Source organism: Cryptosporidium andersoni (genome assembly GCF_001865355.1).
Source record: "Cryptosporidium andersoni isolate 30847 chromosome Unknown contig_22, whole genome shotgun sequence".
In the NCBI taxonomy this organism is placed as follows: domain Eukaryota; phylum Apicomplexa; class Conoidasida; order Eucoccidiorida; family Cryptosporidiidae; genus Cryptosporidium; species Cryptosporidium andersoni.
This window is the reverse complement of record NW_027122871.1, coordinates 230,755-243,407: the sequence shown is the minus strand read 5'-3', so window position 1 is coordinate 243,407 and position 12,653 is coordinate 230,755. Positions and strand designations below refer to the sequence as shown.

The 12,653-nt window shown below is 28.6% G+C and overlaps 6 protein-coding genes across 6 annotated transcripts; 3 read left to right on the top strand and 3 right to left on the bottom strand.

Moving 5' to 3' along the window:
* Positions 1–136: 136 nt before the first annotated feature.
* Positions 137–1,375, top strand: cand_030500 (3 exoribonuclease family protein; the record flags this gene model as incomplete). Its single annotated transcript, XM_067213277.1, has 1 exon — positions 137–1,375. One exon carries the CDS (start codon positions 137–139, stop codon positions 1,373–1,375), a length of 1,239 nt encoding a protein of 412 aa, XP_067067651.1.
* Positions 1,376–1,453: 78 nt separating this feature from the next.
* On the bottom strand, positions 1,454–2,320 carry cand_030490 (EB1 protein; the record flags this gene model as incomplete). Its single annotated transcript, XM_067213276.1, has 1 exon — positions 1,454–2,320. The coding sequence occupies one exon, from the start codon at positions 2,318–2,320 to the stop codon at positions 1,454–1,456; it is 867 nt and encodes a 288-aa protein (XP_067067650.1).
* Positions 2,321–2,522: 202 nt separating this feature from the next.
* On the bottom strand, positions 2,523–3,962 carry cand_030480 (uncharacterized protein; the record flags this gene model as incomplete). Its single annotated transcript, XM_067213275.1, has 1 exon — positions 2,523–3,962. The coding sequence occupies one exon, from the start codon at positions 3,960–3,962 to the stop codon at positions 2,523–2,525; it is 1,440 nt and encodes a 479-aa protein (XP_067067649.1).
* A 301-nt stretch (positions 3,963–4,263) lies between these two features.
* cand_030470 (uncharacterized protein) lies at positions 4,264–5,171 on the top strand (the record flags this gene model as incomplete). The annotated part of the gene is made up of 3 exons (XM_067213274.1): positions 4,264–4,531; positions 4,583–4,891; positions 4,984–5,171. 3 exons carry the CDS (start codon positions 4,264–4,266, stop codon positions 5,169–5,171), a joined length of 765 nt encoding a protein of 254 aa, XP_067067648.1.
* Positions 5,172–5,196: 25 nt separating this feature from the next.
* cand_030460 (uncharacterized protein) lies at positions 5,197–5,685 on the bottom strand (the record flags this gene model as incomplete). Its single annotated transcript, XM_067213273.1, has 1 exon — positions 5,197–5,685. The coding sequence occupies one exon, from the start codon at positions 5,683–5,685 to the stop codon at positions 5,197–5,199; it is 489 nt and encodes a 162-aa protein (XP_067067647.1).
* Positions 5,686–6,086: 401 nt separating this feature from the next.
* cand_030450 (uncharacterized protein) lies at positions 6,087–12,185 on the top strand (the record flags this gene model as incomplete). Its single annotated transcript, XM_067213272.1, has 1 exon — positions 6,087–12,185. The coding sequence occupies one exon, from the start codon at positions 6,087–6,089 to the stop codon at positions 12,183–12,185; it is 6,099 nt and encodes a 2,032-aa protein (XP_067067646.1).
* Between the last annotated feature and the right edge of the window lie 468 nt (positions 12,186–12,653).

The window sequence follows — 12,653 nt, the reverse complement described above, 5'->3', positions numbered from 1 at the left end:
TTTTTTTTTTTTTTTTTATTAAATTATAGGGCGGTTGTATTCTAAGGTATACTAAATAATACATTGTATTAGTAGCCTGTAAATTCTTTTTCCTTAATGCTTTAGTTTCAAAATATTATTGACATACTAAAGGTATATGGAATCATTTATTACAGGTATTAGAGAGAGTGGATTAAGGATAGATGGTCGTACTTCCAATGAATTCAGAAGAATTCAGATTACTTTGAATAAGACGTTTGATGGTGTTGAAGTAAAAATAGGAAAAACTCACGTCTTTTGTATTATCAAGGCAGAATTAATGATCCCAAATATAGATCGTCCTTCTGAGGGTCAGGTAACTTTTTCGGTAGATTATGGACCACTAAGTTTAAACCCAAATGGACAAGTTTATCGTCATGAAAGAAATGCTTTAAGTATTGAGCTAGCAAATTATATAGAAAAAACTTTAAGAGAGACTGGGGCTTTTGATACTGAAGTACTTTGCATTATAAGTGGTCTTTGTGCATGGTCAATTCGTTGTGACATTAGAGCTCTATGTGACGATGGGAATTTATTTGATACATGTCTATTAGCAACATTATCAGCTTTTAGGCACTTTAGATATAAGGATATTGACTGTAGTTCATTTTTAAATAAACTTAAATTAAATAAGTATAAAAATAAGGATCACTTGAGGATTGAACAGGCAATAAAAAATATGGATATGATTCCTTTAAATATATACCATTTCCCTTTATCTATTAGTATTGGATATATTAGAGTAAACAATGAATTACAATATATAGTAGATCCTTGTTCTGAAGAAGAGTCTATATTACAAGCAGTAGTGCATATAGCAATTAATGGTGGGCAACAAGTTTGTGGACTTTCGAAACCTGGTGGTGAAAGGTTGACAATAGATCAAATTAATTTTGCTATTCAACTTGCAAAGAATCATGGAAGTAATATCCATGAATATGTAAGGAAGGTTTTTATTGGAAATACTAATGAAAAGAAAATAAAGATAGAAAATGTAAATAATTCAACAGATCTGGTTGTATCAGTGGATGTTAATAATATTGTGTCTTCAGCTAATAGTTCAAATCTATTAGATTTTACAGAAATTAAGATAGATGACTCCAAAATAGCAAATAATGAGTGTCCAATAGAAAGTGCTCAAATAAATATAAATAATGAAGAGTGCAAATATTTAGATACAGAAATTACTTATACAATTGGTACTACAGATGTACGGGCACACAATAAAGAGACAGGAAGTGAAGACAGTATATGCAAAACTCTGGAACAAGTACAGTTAAATAATTTAGATGTTATAGATGACCTGAATTCTGCTTTAAAGACAAATGTAAAATTAAAAAGAAGGAAACGTAATTAATTATTTTACTTTTTATAAGTTACATTCAGAATATAGAAATATTAGCTATTTAAAATATAAAATAATTTCATCTAGTAGCTAGCTTATATATGAAAATTCACCTATACCAGAAGAAGTGCTAGTTAATTCATTTGAATTACCTTTCGAAAATTTACTATCAATTTCCCTAGAAAATACTTCAAGATCTATGTCGTTACTGTCATATAATATATCTGATATTTTGTTCAGTGATACATTTGATTGCTTCTGATTTTTGAGAGTCTCACACAATATCTCTATTGCCCTTAATTTATTAAAATAAAACATCCGTTCTTTATCAACAATATCTTTTTCTTCTATCTCTTTATTTAGAGTTTTTGTTAATCTTTCAATCTCAATATTCGATGAATATGAAGCTCTTGTAGGCACATTAAGTTTTTTATTCAAAACATTACCCACTATTTGCCTATAACAATGGTTATTATTTGAATAATCTATATCATGAGTAAGTTGCATAATTTTACCAGCAAACTCTGGGAAAGGGCCTTTTCCTAAGCTTCTCCTACCTATAGCATCGTAATCTCTCTCAGCAGCACCAGATTCATCAAATAATCCCTTCATCCACTGTAAAAATGCTAAGTTGTCTTGATATTTCCCTTTTATAAGTTTATTTATATCAATATATTTAGGTTGTTTTACTTTTCCAAAGACCTGTTGAAGTAGTTTATAGTTGTGCAAGAATTGAAAATCACGCTTTACTCCCCAATTTACATTCTTCATAGGTACCTGATAATAATATACTGCATCAGCTATTTGACAATATATTGCTCCACTAGCACAGTCCTCAATCTTTGAAACGTTTAGACTAAAATAAGAGTTTAGCCAATTAATTAAGTCACTCTTCCCTGTAAAATAACATTTATCCATCATGCCCACATTTCCAATAGAATCATAATCAGTACTCATCTCCTTATTCAGTCTAGAATTACTTTAGAATTACTTTATTATATTTTATATCCAATAACTCAAAATTTAAAAGGGGACTTTTTTTTTTTAAAATAAGATGTGTGGGGGAAAAGTGATAAGTGGCGCTATTAATTATAGACGCTTGTAAAGTGGCTAATGAGTCTGCAAAAGCCACTATATTTTCATCAAGTTAATTTATTCTTCAAATTAAAGGATTAATATTTGGAGATGTTTCTGGTATACTTGTATCTAATATAAATTTCTGCACTGTCTTAGGATCAAGATATAATAACACACAATAGAATAATGATATAAATAGACATAAAAAAGCTGCTATATATTGTTTTCCACCAAATATAGAAAGGTTCATAAGTAAGAGATATTTCTCAGATCCCCATAAATTACTTGGAAATACATTATATATATCAACTCCATAGTTCCCAGGATATAAAATAAAATCATAACAAGAATCAAAACCAATTGAAGAGCTTATTACACCATAGATCTTAATAAAATTTGATGATACATGTTGAGTCCACCATCTTGCTAATAAGAGTGATAATAAAGGGGGTTTATCATCATGTATTTTATTTTGTATATCTACAGAGTTCGAAATATAAAAATTCCGAAGTTTATTATTAACATGATAACGAAAATTTTGAAATAATCTATGTTTCCATTGTTCTTCTAGATTCCCTAAATAGCGTTGTATTGGTATTTTTTCATTTGGATAGTCTCTCGAGAATATATCAAATTCATCAGTAAATAGAGAGTAGATGGCTATGCCACAAAAGATATTACTAATCTTAGGATTTACTTTTTGAAAACCAAAAATCTTATTACCAAGATCTTTTTCAGAAAAATAGTCATCAATTATATTAAAATCAAAATTCTTGGGCACTCTAAAAAATTCTTCAAACAATACTCGTAAATCTGGACGATATCTTAATATATCTGAGATATTTTCCAAATGTGTGCATTTATATCCTGGTCCAAATACTTCAGAAGGTTTAGAGGAAACAAAATTTTTAGTATTACTATAAAATTGATTCAAACCATAATATATATAAATAGGATCATGTAAAGTTTGATCTATATGAAATATTATATTACTCCTCATTTCATTATATAGATTATTTAGGAATTCAGGTGATTCTTTTGAAATCATGCTTGTTTTGTCATCTTTCTTATATTTACTTTTGAGTTCAGGTACCTTATTGTTTATACTATCATATGGAATTTTAATATATACAGATTTTGACCAACTCTCTTCAGCTAATAATATAGACAATAAAAAGAAAAACCCACTTAATATTATAAAATATATTCTACATGACGCATAAATTGTAAATCCTACTGAGGAGACATCACATAATGCTCCATCTATAAAAGATATTTTAGTTGAATTAGAATAAGGTTCTCCATAAGATAATTGTATATCTTCAGTTATATCTTCGAGATCTCTAATTTTTTCATTAGTTCTATTATCTTCACCAGAAGATATATGATCATTAGGGGTGGGTGATATAATTGATTCTACACTACCTCTAGAGGATCTCCATTCTTGAAAAATATGCCATCTTTCAGATTCTTTCCAATCCTTTTCTTTTTTAAAACTTAACTTTTTTATGAAATTATTCATATAATTGTAGTACTAAAGGATTAGTTAGCACAAATATTTTAGTGTTAAGCAGTGCTTATCTAAAATTAGAGTTTGGCGGCATTTCAGACCGCTAATAATAGAATATATTTTTGTATGGTTTATTTCTACATTATATTTAAGATCTGAAAGAGATATTAAAAGGATCTATATATATATATATGATATAATGAGTATAACTTTTGCAGACTTCTGCTTATTTTGTTTGTTTTACAAATTGGTGGGGTATTACAAATATAATTGTACAGTATATTTAGACCAATTATAAACATGAGATAGAAATATGGGCAAATCAGAAGATAAACCAGAAAGTTATATTGGATATAATAACATAGAAGAAACTACTAGGAATAATAGAAAATACCTTATTAATACTAATAATGATATGACGAACCATAAAAAGGGAATTAAGCGAATACACCATAGTCATAAGAGTCACACACTTCATCCTACAAAAAACTCTAAGATTTCTAGAAGTATTCATAAGAGAATATTAAATAAATCAGTAAATAAGCGTTCACATATCCTTCGCATATTTAGTCTTTCTATTTGTAAGTTTTATTAAGATTATTTAATATTTAGCAGTCATTACTTTATTACAGTTATAAGTTTACTAATTTATGGGATATTTTTCTCATTTAATATTTACATTTATCTTTATGGTTCAATACCATGGAAAGAATTGGAAGAATGGATAATATCATTTACTCATGTCGAAAGTATTTTAACTAACCTTGTTAATTCAAATAATCAATGGAATAAAATAAATGGAGTAAATGTCAATTCTCCATTTATTAATGCAACTTTCCAAAAAGCTGGTTTTACTTTATATGAGCTACCAGTATTTCAATATATACAGGAAGATCCTTATTGTATCCACTCAGTAAACTATGATGTGACTATTCCTCCAGGTAAGCTCATTATTGGATATAATATTCTTATACTTTGAAATATTATAATTTTAATGTAAACTTGTACTTTTTAATATTTATAATTATTTTAGGTGGATGGATAATATATTCAAGTTGTAACCCATCATCTACACTTCCTAATGGTTTTCATTCAATTAGAGCTCTTGGGTATTTAGCATATTCTAATTCGATAAATGCTTCATTACCATCACAAATTCGGGCATGGTATCATTCCTATTACAAGCATATACAAGTTCCTATAAGTATAACTGAGTTATAAACTCACAAAGATATGTTCGTTATATTTATATAGGGAAATAAGATACTGGTAAACAAAATGCCACAGTAAAAACAACTACATTAGCTGCTACAAGACTTCCTAGGAAGGCCATTTGAAATCTTTGTATTTTTGTAAAAGATTTCTTAGATTTCTTAGTATGTGAATTTTCTTCATTAACTTTTTTTTGGCTACTTTGTTCAGCCTCTTTGTGATCACTATGCATCACAATATGATGATTTATAGGATCTTCTGTAACATTATTGGATTCATTCTTAGATTTTATGTATTCATGATGATTGCCTTTATTATGATGTTCTTTAGATCCATTCAACTTTTTTTTATCCCTATTTGAATGTTCAAGATGTACATTGTGTTTATGATTTTCTTTTTTAATCTTAGAGGTATTTATTCCTTTGTTTGTAAAAACTGCAGTAGGAGAACGTTTTACTTTGCCTCCAGCACCACCTAAATGTGGTGTATTATGATGCATCATCTTTAAATTCTCTCCTAACATATTTAGAAAACTAAGTTATTAAAATTAATTTAGATATTATATTACTAAAGAGGCAATTTTACTGATTAAACCTATTTTTTCTTCTTTTATTTTGTTGACAATAGCAAAATATTGGGGTTCAGACCTTTTATATATCTTTTCATTATTACTGTGGAATTTATCTTTTAAAAAGGTCCAGACTTTTTATTAAATGATAGTAATATTATTACCTTATAATATCTTAGTATATTTATTCAATTAATCCTAAAAACCTACTCAGTTAAAGTGAAAAATGTAGATCTATATTAGCGCACTAGCGCCAATATTTTTGACTAAAGCTATGTATCCTGTTTTTAAACAATAAACTTGGTCCTTTGCATGAGGATCTAATATTATGTTTAATGTAATCCGAATGATTTATGATGAGTGCTTTAGATATATTCTTGTATAAGGAAAGGCTAAGATTATTTAACTATAGATTTTCTATTCTACTCACTATAGAATTGTTACTTTTGACCTTTGTTGGACATCTACATGAAACAAATAGTTATGAGACACCTAAATCTGATGAGTCGGAAAATACAAAATTCCTTAACTTTGAGAATCTTTGGAAATATAATGTAAATGATCATTTGGAGTTAAATAGAGGATTATCAGCCTCAACCATGATTTATAAAAAGCACTTGAATGAATTTCAGAAAAAAGAGCTGAATAAGTATCCTGGAATTAATGATGATCCTTATTCTGATATAAGAATAATGACTAATAGGATGACTATATCTGATAATATTCCAAAAATGATGATATATGCAAAGACACCTTTAGTGTCAGTTCAAGAAGCTCGCAGAGCATATCCTTTAATGCAATCATCAGAACAGATGAGATCTGAAGTTCCAAGACCTTTTCCTGAGGAACAAGTCTTAAATGCTGAATCTGGCATAGTTTTAAATAAAGTAAAAGAAATAATGAAGGTAGAACATAGTGAACTAACCAAAAATTTTATCAGTTTGGCTTTAGATTATTCATTTTTACCTTCTGTAGCATTAAAAGCTTCTATATGTATGTATGAATCCACTCTTCCATATATGCTAGTAAGGTGGAAAAATATCAATAATATTTCAATAAAAAGATTGGATTCAATCATTCAATTGGTTCTTAGTATTCCATTTTATCGCTATTATGATAATGAGCATGAATTAGTTAATATCTGTTCCTCATCATTATTATCAATAGATTCAAATTTGGCGAGTGAGATTACAATTTCTAATAAATTATATTTTCCCTTTTCACCTAATAATGGTAGACGTATTTTAGGATTTTCAAATGATAATTTTATTAAGAAGTATACAAACATGGATAATCAGAATTTTGATGATCAATTATTAAATGAATCCTATGATAATTACCCCAATCAAAAACATTTTAATTCAACAGGAGCAAAAAGAAAAATAGATTCTAAGTCCTCTTATAAAGGAGCTCAAATAATACACTCAAAAATATGTCGTAAGTTTTACAATTGTTTACAATATACAATACCAGATGATATAGAGGAATATTTAAAGGATCATACTATTGTAAATAGTCCTAATGAAAACAAGATTATTAAGAGGTTTTACAATATTCCGGCACAATTCCCTAATACTTCTGTATTTCGTACAGCTCAAAATTCTATTTCTTCGGATTATTTTATAGCATCTTTACATGAATTAATATATGTTAATTTAGAAATGCCATTTTTACCATTTCCTGGTTATAACATTCGCTACTTATTGAGAGTATTATACTTTGCAGGAAGACTTGGAGTAATTATACCTGTAGGAGTTGCTTTAAAGATGCTCTATGAGTTGGGGAACATGTCACAACAGTCAATTCTTCTCAAGAGAGCTTATTGCCTAGTAAGTCTTGAAAAAATAATTTCCTACAAATTTGCAGAAGTAATTTGTACAGAGGCCTATATGCCTTTGCAAGAACCGTTTCAAAGATCCTTAGTTTTAGGAAAAGCTACAGATGTCATTCATAAGATTGGATCTTTATCAGCTGCTCCTCCTACTAGACCTGAAGCACTTATTTTGGATCTAGAAAAATCAAGTATATTAGAGCCTGAAAAACTAGAATTTCCTTCTTTTATTCAGTTTGAAGTACCTCAGGATAGATGGCGATTATACAGAGCTATAGCAATCCAACTTTACGGTTCCTTCATTATTTCAGATAAGAGTGCAATATCGAGTGTTGTATCAGTTATTTATGCTTCAGTTTTAAGTTTTATTAGATGTTTTTGGGATGAATTTTCTCTTTTGTATATAGAAAGTGGTGTTTTAGATCCTGAGCTCCATTTTAGTCTACTTGAAAATGGTGCAAAAGATCCAGGGATAATTGAGTTAATTGCAACTTCTCGTGTGTATAAAGTACCTATAGCAATATATACTAAGAAAATTACCCCTAGTCGGAAAATTGAATTTTTATTAGAAAAAGAACTTACAGAGAAAGTCCAGAACCTTAGTAGTATTCATTTTCAAGACTCTTTAATAAATCATGATTCTTTGTTTAAAGTTCCAAATTATGGTAAGGTACTGGTTTATCGTTGCATTCGTTTATTGGTTTCTAATCCTACTTCAGAGAGCTTCTTTGAAGATATTTTCTCAAAGAATAAACCTAAAAGTTCAAAAAACAGAAAGCAAATTGACTTAGAAGCTTCTTGGGGATGGGATGCTTTAATTCCACTATTTGATCAAAGAATATCTCAACAATTAGTTAATGAGGATCGGGGAGTTAAAGTATTTTATAAATCTGTGAACAAGGAAGATGGAATTTATACTCTTGAATCTGAGTTATCAAAAATTTCGACATCTCAAAAATATAAAAATGAAGAATCTCCTTTCCAAAAAGATAACTTCAAAGAGGATTTGGAAATTGGGAAGATATTGCGAGTATCTTCAAATTTTAGTTATATTGAGGCTTTCGACAGTACTATAAACCAAAATAAGAACTTAAGGAAGCCTAGGCTTACAGAAGGGATCAATATAGTTCCTAAGGTGTATAATGAATTTGATTCAATAAATGACAGTAATAATAAATATCTTCATGGTCATTTATTTGTAGTAGTTCAGCCTATTATCCCTTATATTCAAGTTGGTATGTATGAGAGTAAAATTTACTACGATGAAATTTACCCTAATAACCCTTTACTTGAATGGGAAACTCTTGCAGAACGTATAGATTTGACATATTTACAAGATGTATTATATGAATATAAAACTTCTTATAATCCTCTACCTTTCAACTTATCTAGTTGGAAGCCTCCAAAGGAGTACCTAAGTACTAAAAAGAGTTTTCAAGAAAAAAAAGTAGTTACCTCTTCTTTTAAAAATCCTAATGAGAATTTAGTTTTTCCCTTATCAGGTTTCCCTTCAAGTGAGCCAGAATTCAATTTCATCTCACTTAAGGGTAGCCCTCCAACTCCAAATATTTTGTATAATAAAAAACAAACGGATCTTTTAAATTTGAAGATATTATTTACATTAGCTAGAGAAGTCTGGATGCTCCCACTAGGGTCTATATCCAAGACTCTATACTGCTATAGTAAAAAAGTCTTTTCATACCTCAAAAATCCAGATCCGAAGCGGATTCCTTTGATGCTTCTTTATGATCGTTTAATATCAACTGTAACTTCTCTACTACCTACTATAGATAATTCAATTAAAAGTTTGAGACCTATTCCATTTTTATTAACAGTGTGTGAGATGACACTTATGGATCCTATTGAACTAGAACCATTTCTTGTAATCTTAAATGAGGAGTTAATACCTATTGGAACAGGTTTAGAATCTCCAAGGGTTTTATTAAATATGTACGGAAAAGTTTTACAAATTCAGAAGATTTGTGGATCTTTTACTAAATGTTTGAAATCTCCTAATATTAAATACAAATTCAAAGAGATTCTTCAGTTAGATAGCAAAGCTAATAGATTAAATCCTAAAATGCCTAGTAATCAACAATTATTTGATATTCAGGAATTAGTTCCAAAATTCCCTGAAATATTGCCTATTGTAAAAAATTTATTCAGACTTATCCATTATCTAGGGCGCAGAGGTGTAGAACTCCCAAAATCAGCACTAATTCAGATTGCTAAGGAGATGGCAATAATGATGCATTCAGTATCACCATTTATGTGGAGATCGAAAAATTTTGATTCAAACTCTAAGGATTCCATGTCAAAAAAAAAGGGAGATGGTCCACGTGATCAACTAGAGCCGGATGAGAATTTCCCTTTTATACCAATTTATGATGAGGCATATTGGTCAAAATATGATAAGGAATTGCTATTACATGTATGTGTAGCTATAATAACAACTCGTAGAGTTATGACTTACCCTGCATCAATAGTCACTTGTCATTATGCTTTTCAAAGACTTCCAGTATCTCCGTATAATATCGAGAAATCCATTCCAGATGAGTCTGATTTAGAAGTTGATGAGAAAATTGCTACAAAAGTTGTTCTATTTTATCTTGGTGACTTCGTTAAAGATCCAATTGAATTTATAACTTCTAAAACCAAAATAGTCCAAGATCCAATTGAGAAATTATATACACAGTACTATATAAATTTTAAAGAGAGTATGAACCTACCATATTCTAATAGCGAAATACACAACTATTACAAAGATATAGATAAGATCCTCAAATCTTTCCAATCTGAATCCTTATATATAGAAATAGTTAAAAATATGTTTGTAACTTATGATAACTTTTTGGCTAGCATTCAAAGAAATGCTAATGAATTTAGTAATTTAGAAGTAGAATTTAATCGCAACCAATATAAAGCAGATAGTTCTGGAATTTGGTATCTGAATACTGGAAAGGGGAATTCGGAAACTTTTAAGGGGGCATCCAGGAGTGATAACTCTAAAACTCCTCAGAATCAGAATATGTTTGAACAACCTCAAAAATTTCAGAAATCCAATAATGAGAAATTTTATGATTTTTGGGGGTATCAACCAAATTCTTATAATCGCGATTTAGGATTTGGAGGTAGTAATGATGAAGATATATTTAAAACGATGGCTATACTCTTGTATGGTTCAAGCAAATTTTCAACACTTATAAAATCTACCTATAATTCGATTATAGCTCTAATTATTGAAATATGTAGACTACGCCAAGAAATATTAGCTAAATATAGTGAGGATATGGCTGATATTGAAGTAAATGGTGTAGATTCTGAAATTACCTCTTTCAGTTTTTCTCAGTGTAATACAAATGAGAGTTCAAACTTGAAAACTCCCAATAAAGATTTTGATGATGTCAATGTATTTAACGTTTTACAAATAATTTACAAAATCCCAATACTAGTTTATGATTTATATGACAAACTGGATACAATTCAAAGCGCAGAAATCAATAATAATTTATATAAACAATATAACTTCCAAACCTTGTGTTTAGCCTTAAGAATTGCAAGAAACAGATCTTTAGTAAATCAAAAAATTATTTCATATAGACCTCTTATTCAAAAAGTAACTATTGATCAATATGATGAGTTAAAATCTGGAACTGGACCCATTCCACTGGATATGATACTTTTAAACATTAGGTCCATTAGGAAACCTAATGAATATGGTAAAAGACCTCTGAACAGACCTAAAACGACTTTTGATGCAGCTATAGAGTTATATGAGTTAAATCAAGTTTCAAGAAGTAATAAGGAAGATACCAGTAAAAATTTTATGGAGATCTCCAAAGAAACTAGAGGAGTCCAAAGGAATTATCAAGAACCTAAATTTAAAGATTCAAATAATTTAAATGAGAGATATAAAGAATCTAGCAAATATTCTAATCTTAAAGATCAGGTACTTAAACCTCTGTTAAGACGAACTCTTCTATCTGTTCCAGGTGAGGTGGAGGGTCGAAGAACTTTAGAGTTCATAAAAATTACAACAGCTTTAATGGATTTACTGAGAAAGCCAGTTGCCTCTTTTCCAGATAAAGAAGTAGAAAGAGATATCGTTAAAATCTTCACAGGTCAAATTGTGGATAATGAATCAAAGGAGTTGTTATTTTCTAAATATGGAATGAATTTCGATGAAATATCTAGCAATTTTGAATATCTTTCAGTTAGTGAGGAGGAAAATATAGCAACACAATGTAAATATAGTGTAATACATGATAAAAGGGGGAATATAGTCATACCTTCAAATATTGCAGTTAACATCAATTCTTTAAAATTTATTGCAGAGTATCTTAAGGAAGTTGTGAAAGTTCCTGTTTCCCTTTCTTATCTTAGCTCTACTATAGGATGTTTTTTTGAAAGTGAAAGTATTAAAGCATTAACAAAAACATATTGGTATGATCAAGTAAAAGAGGCAATTCAGAGAATTACTATGTCAATTTTTGGTAATATATATATATATTGGAATAATTTTAAGTTTAATTTGCAATCTAAAGCTATTAATTTTATGCATACATGTAAACTCAAATTAAATGACAAATCTTCTATTATTAAACATAAAATACTTGAAAAATAATAATGAAGATGATTATTGAACTGAAAAAAATGAAGTATTTCTTTATCTGAAGTTTCAGTAGAAAATATACTAAAATGTAATTTTTTTCACAATTTAAATTGTCAGTAAGTATTTAATATAGATTTTTAAGTTGGAAATCACCTAATATATTTATATAAGAGATTAATTATATTTTATTATATATAATATTGATTATAAAATAGTAAGGCATAGTATAGAACACTATATTACTAGAAATAAATTAGGTAAAGTTCTATAAAGACCTGAGAAAACATATTTACGTTAATATTTTATTTACCAATAAAATAAAAAAAAGAAATTATTATAATTATTTAGATTTTATATTATTTAAAAGAGGTTTTTCTTCAACTTCTCTTAAAATATAAATTTAGTGTCAGGAAGTCTTAAAATTGTACTTAATTTCTTTAAAAGTATACTTCTTTCATAAATTATATTACTAATATTAAA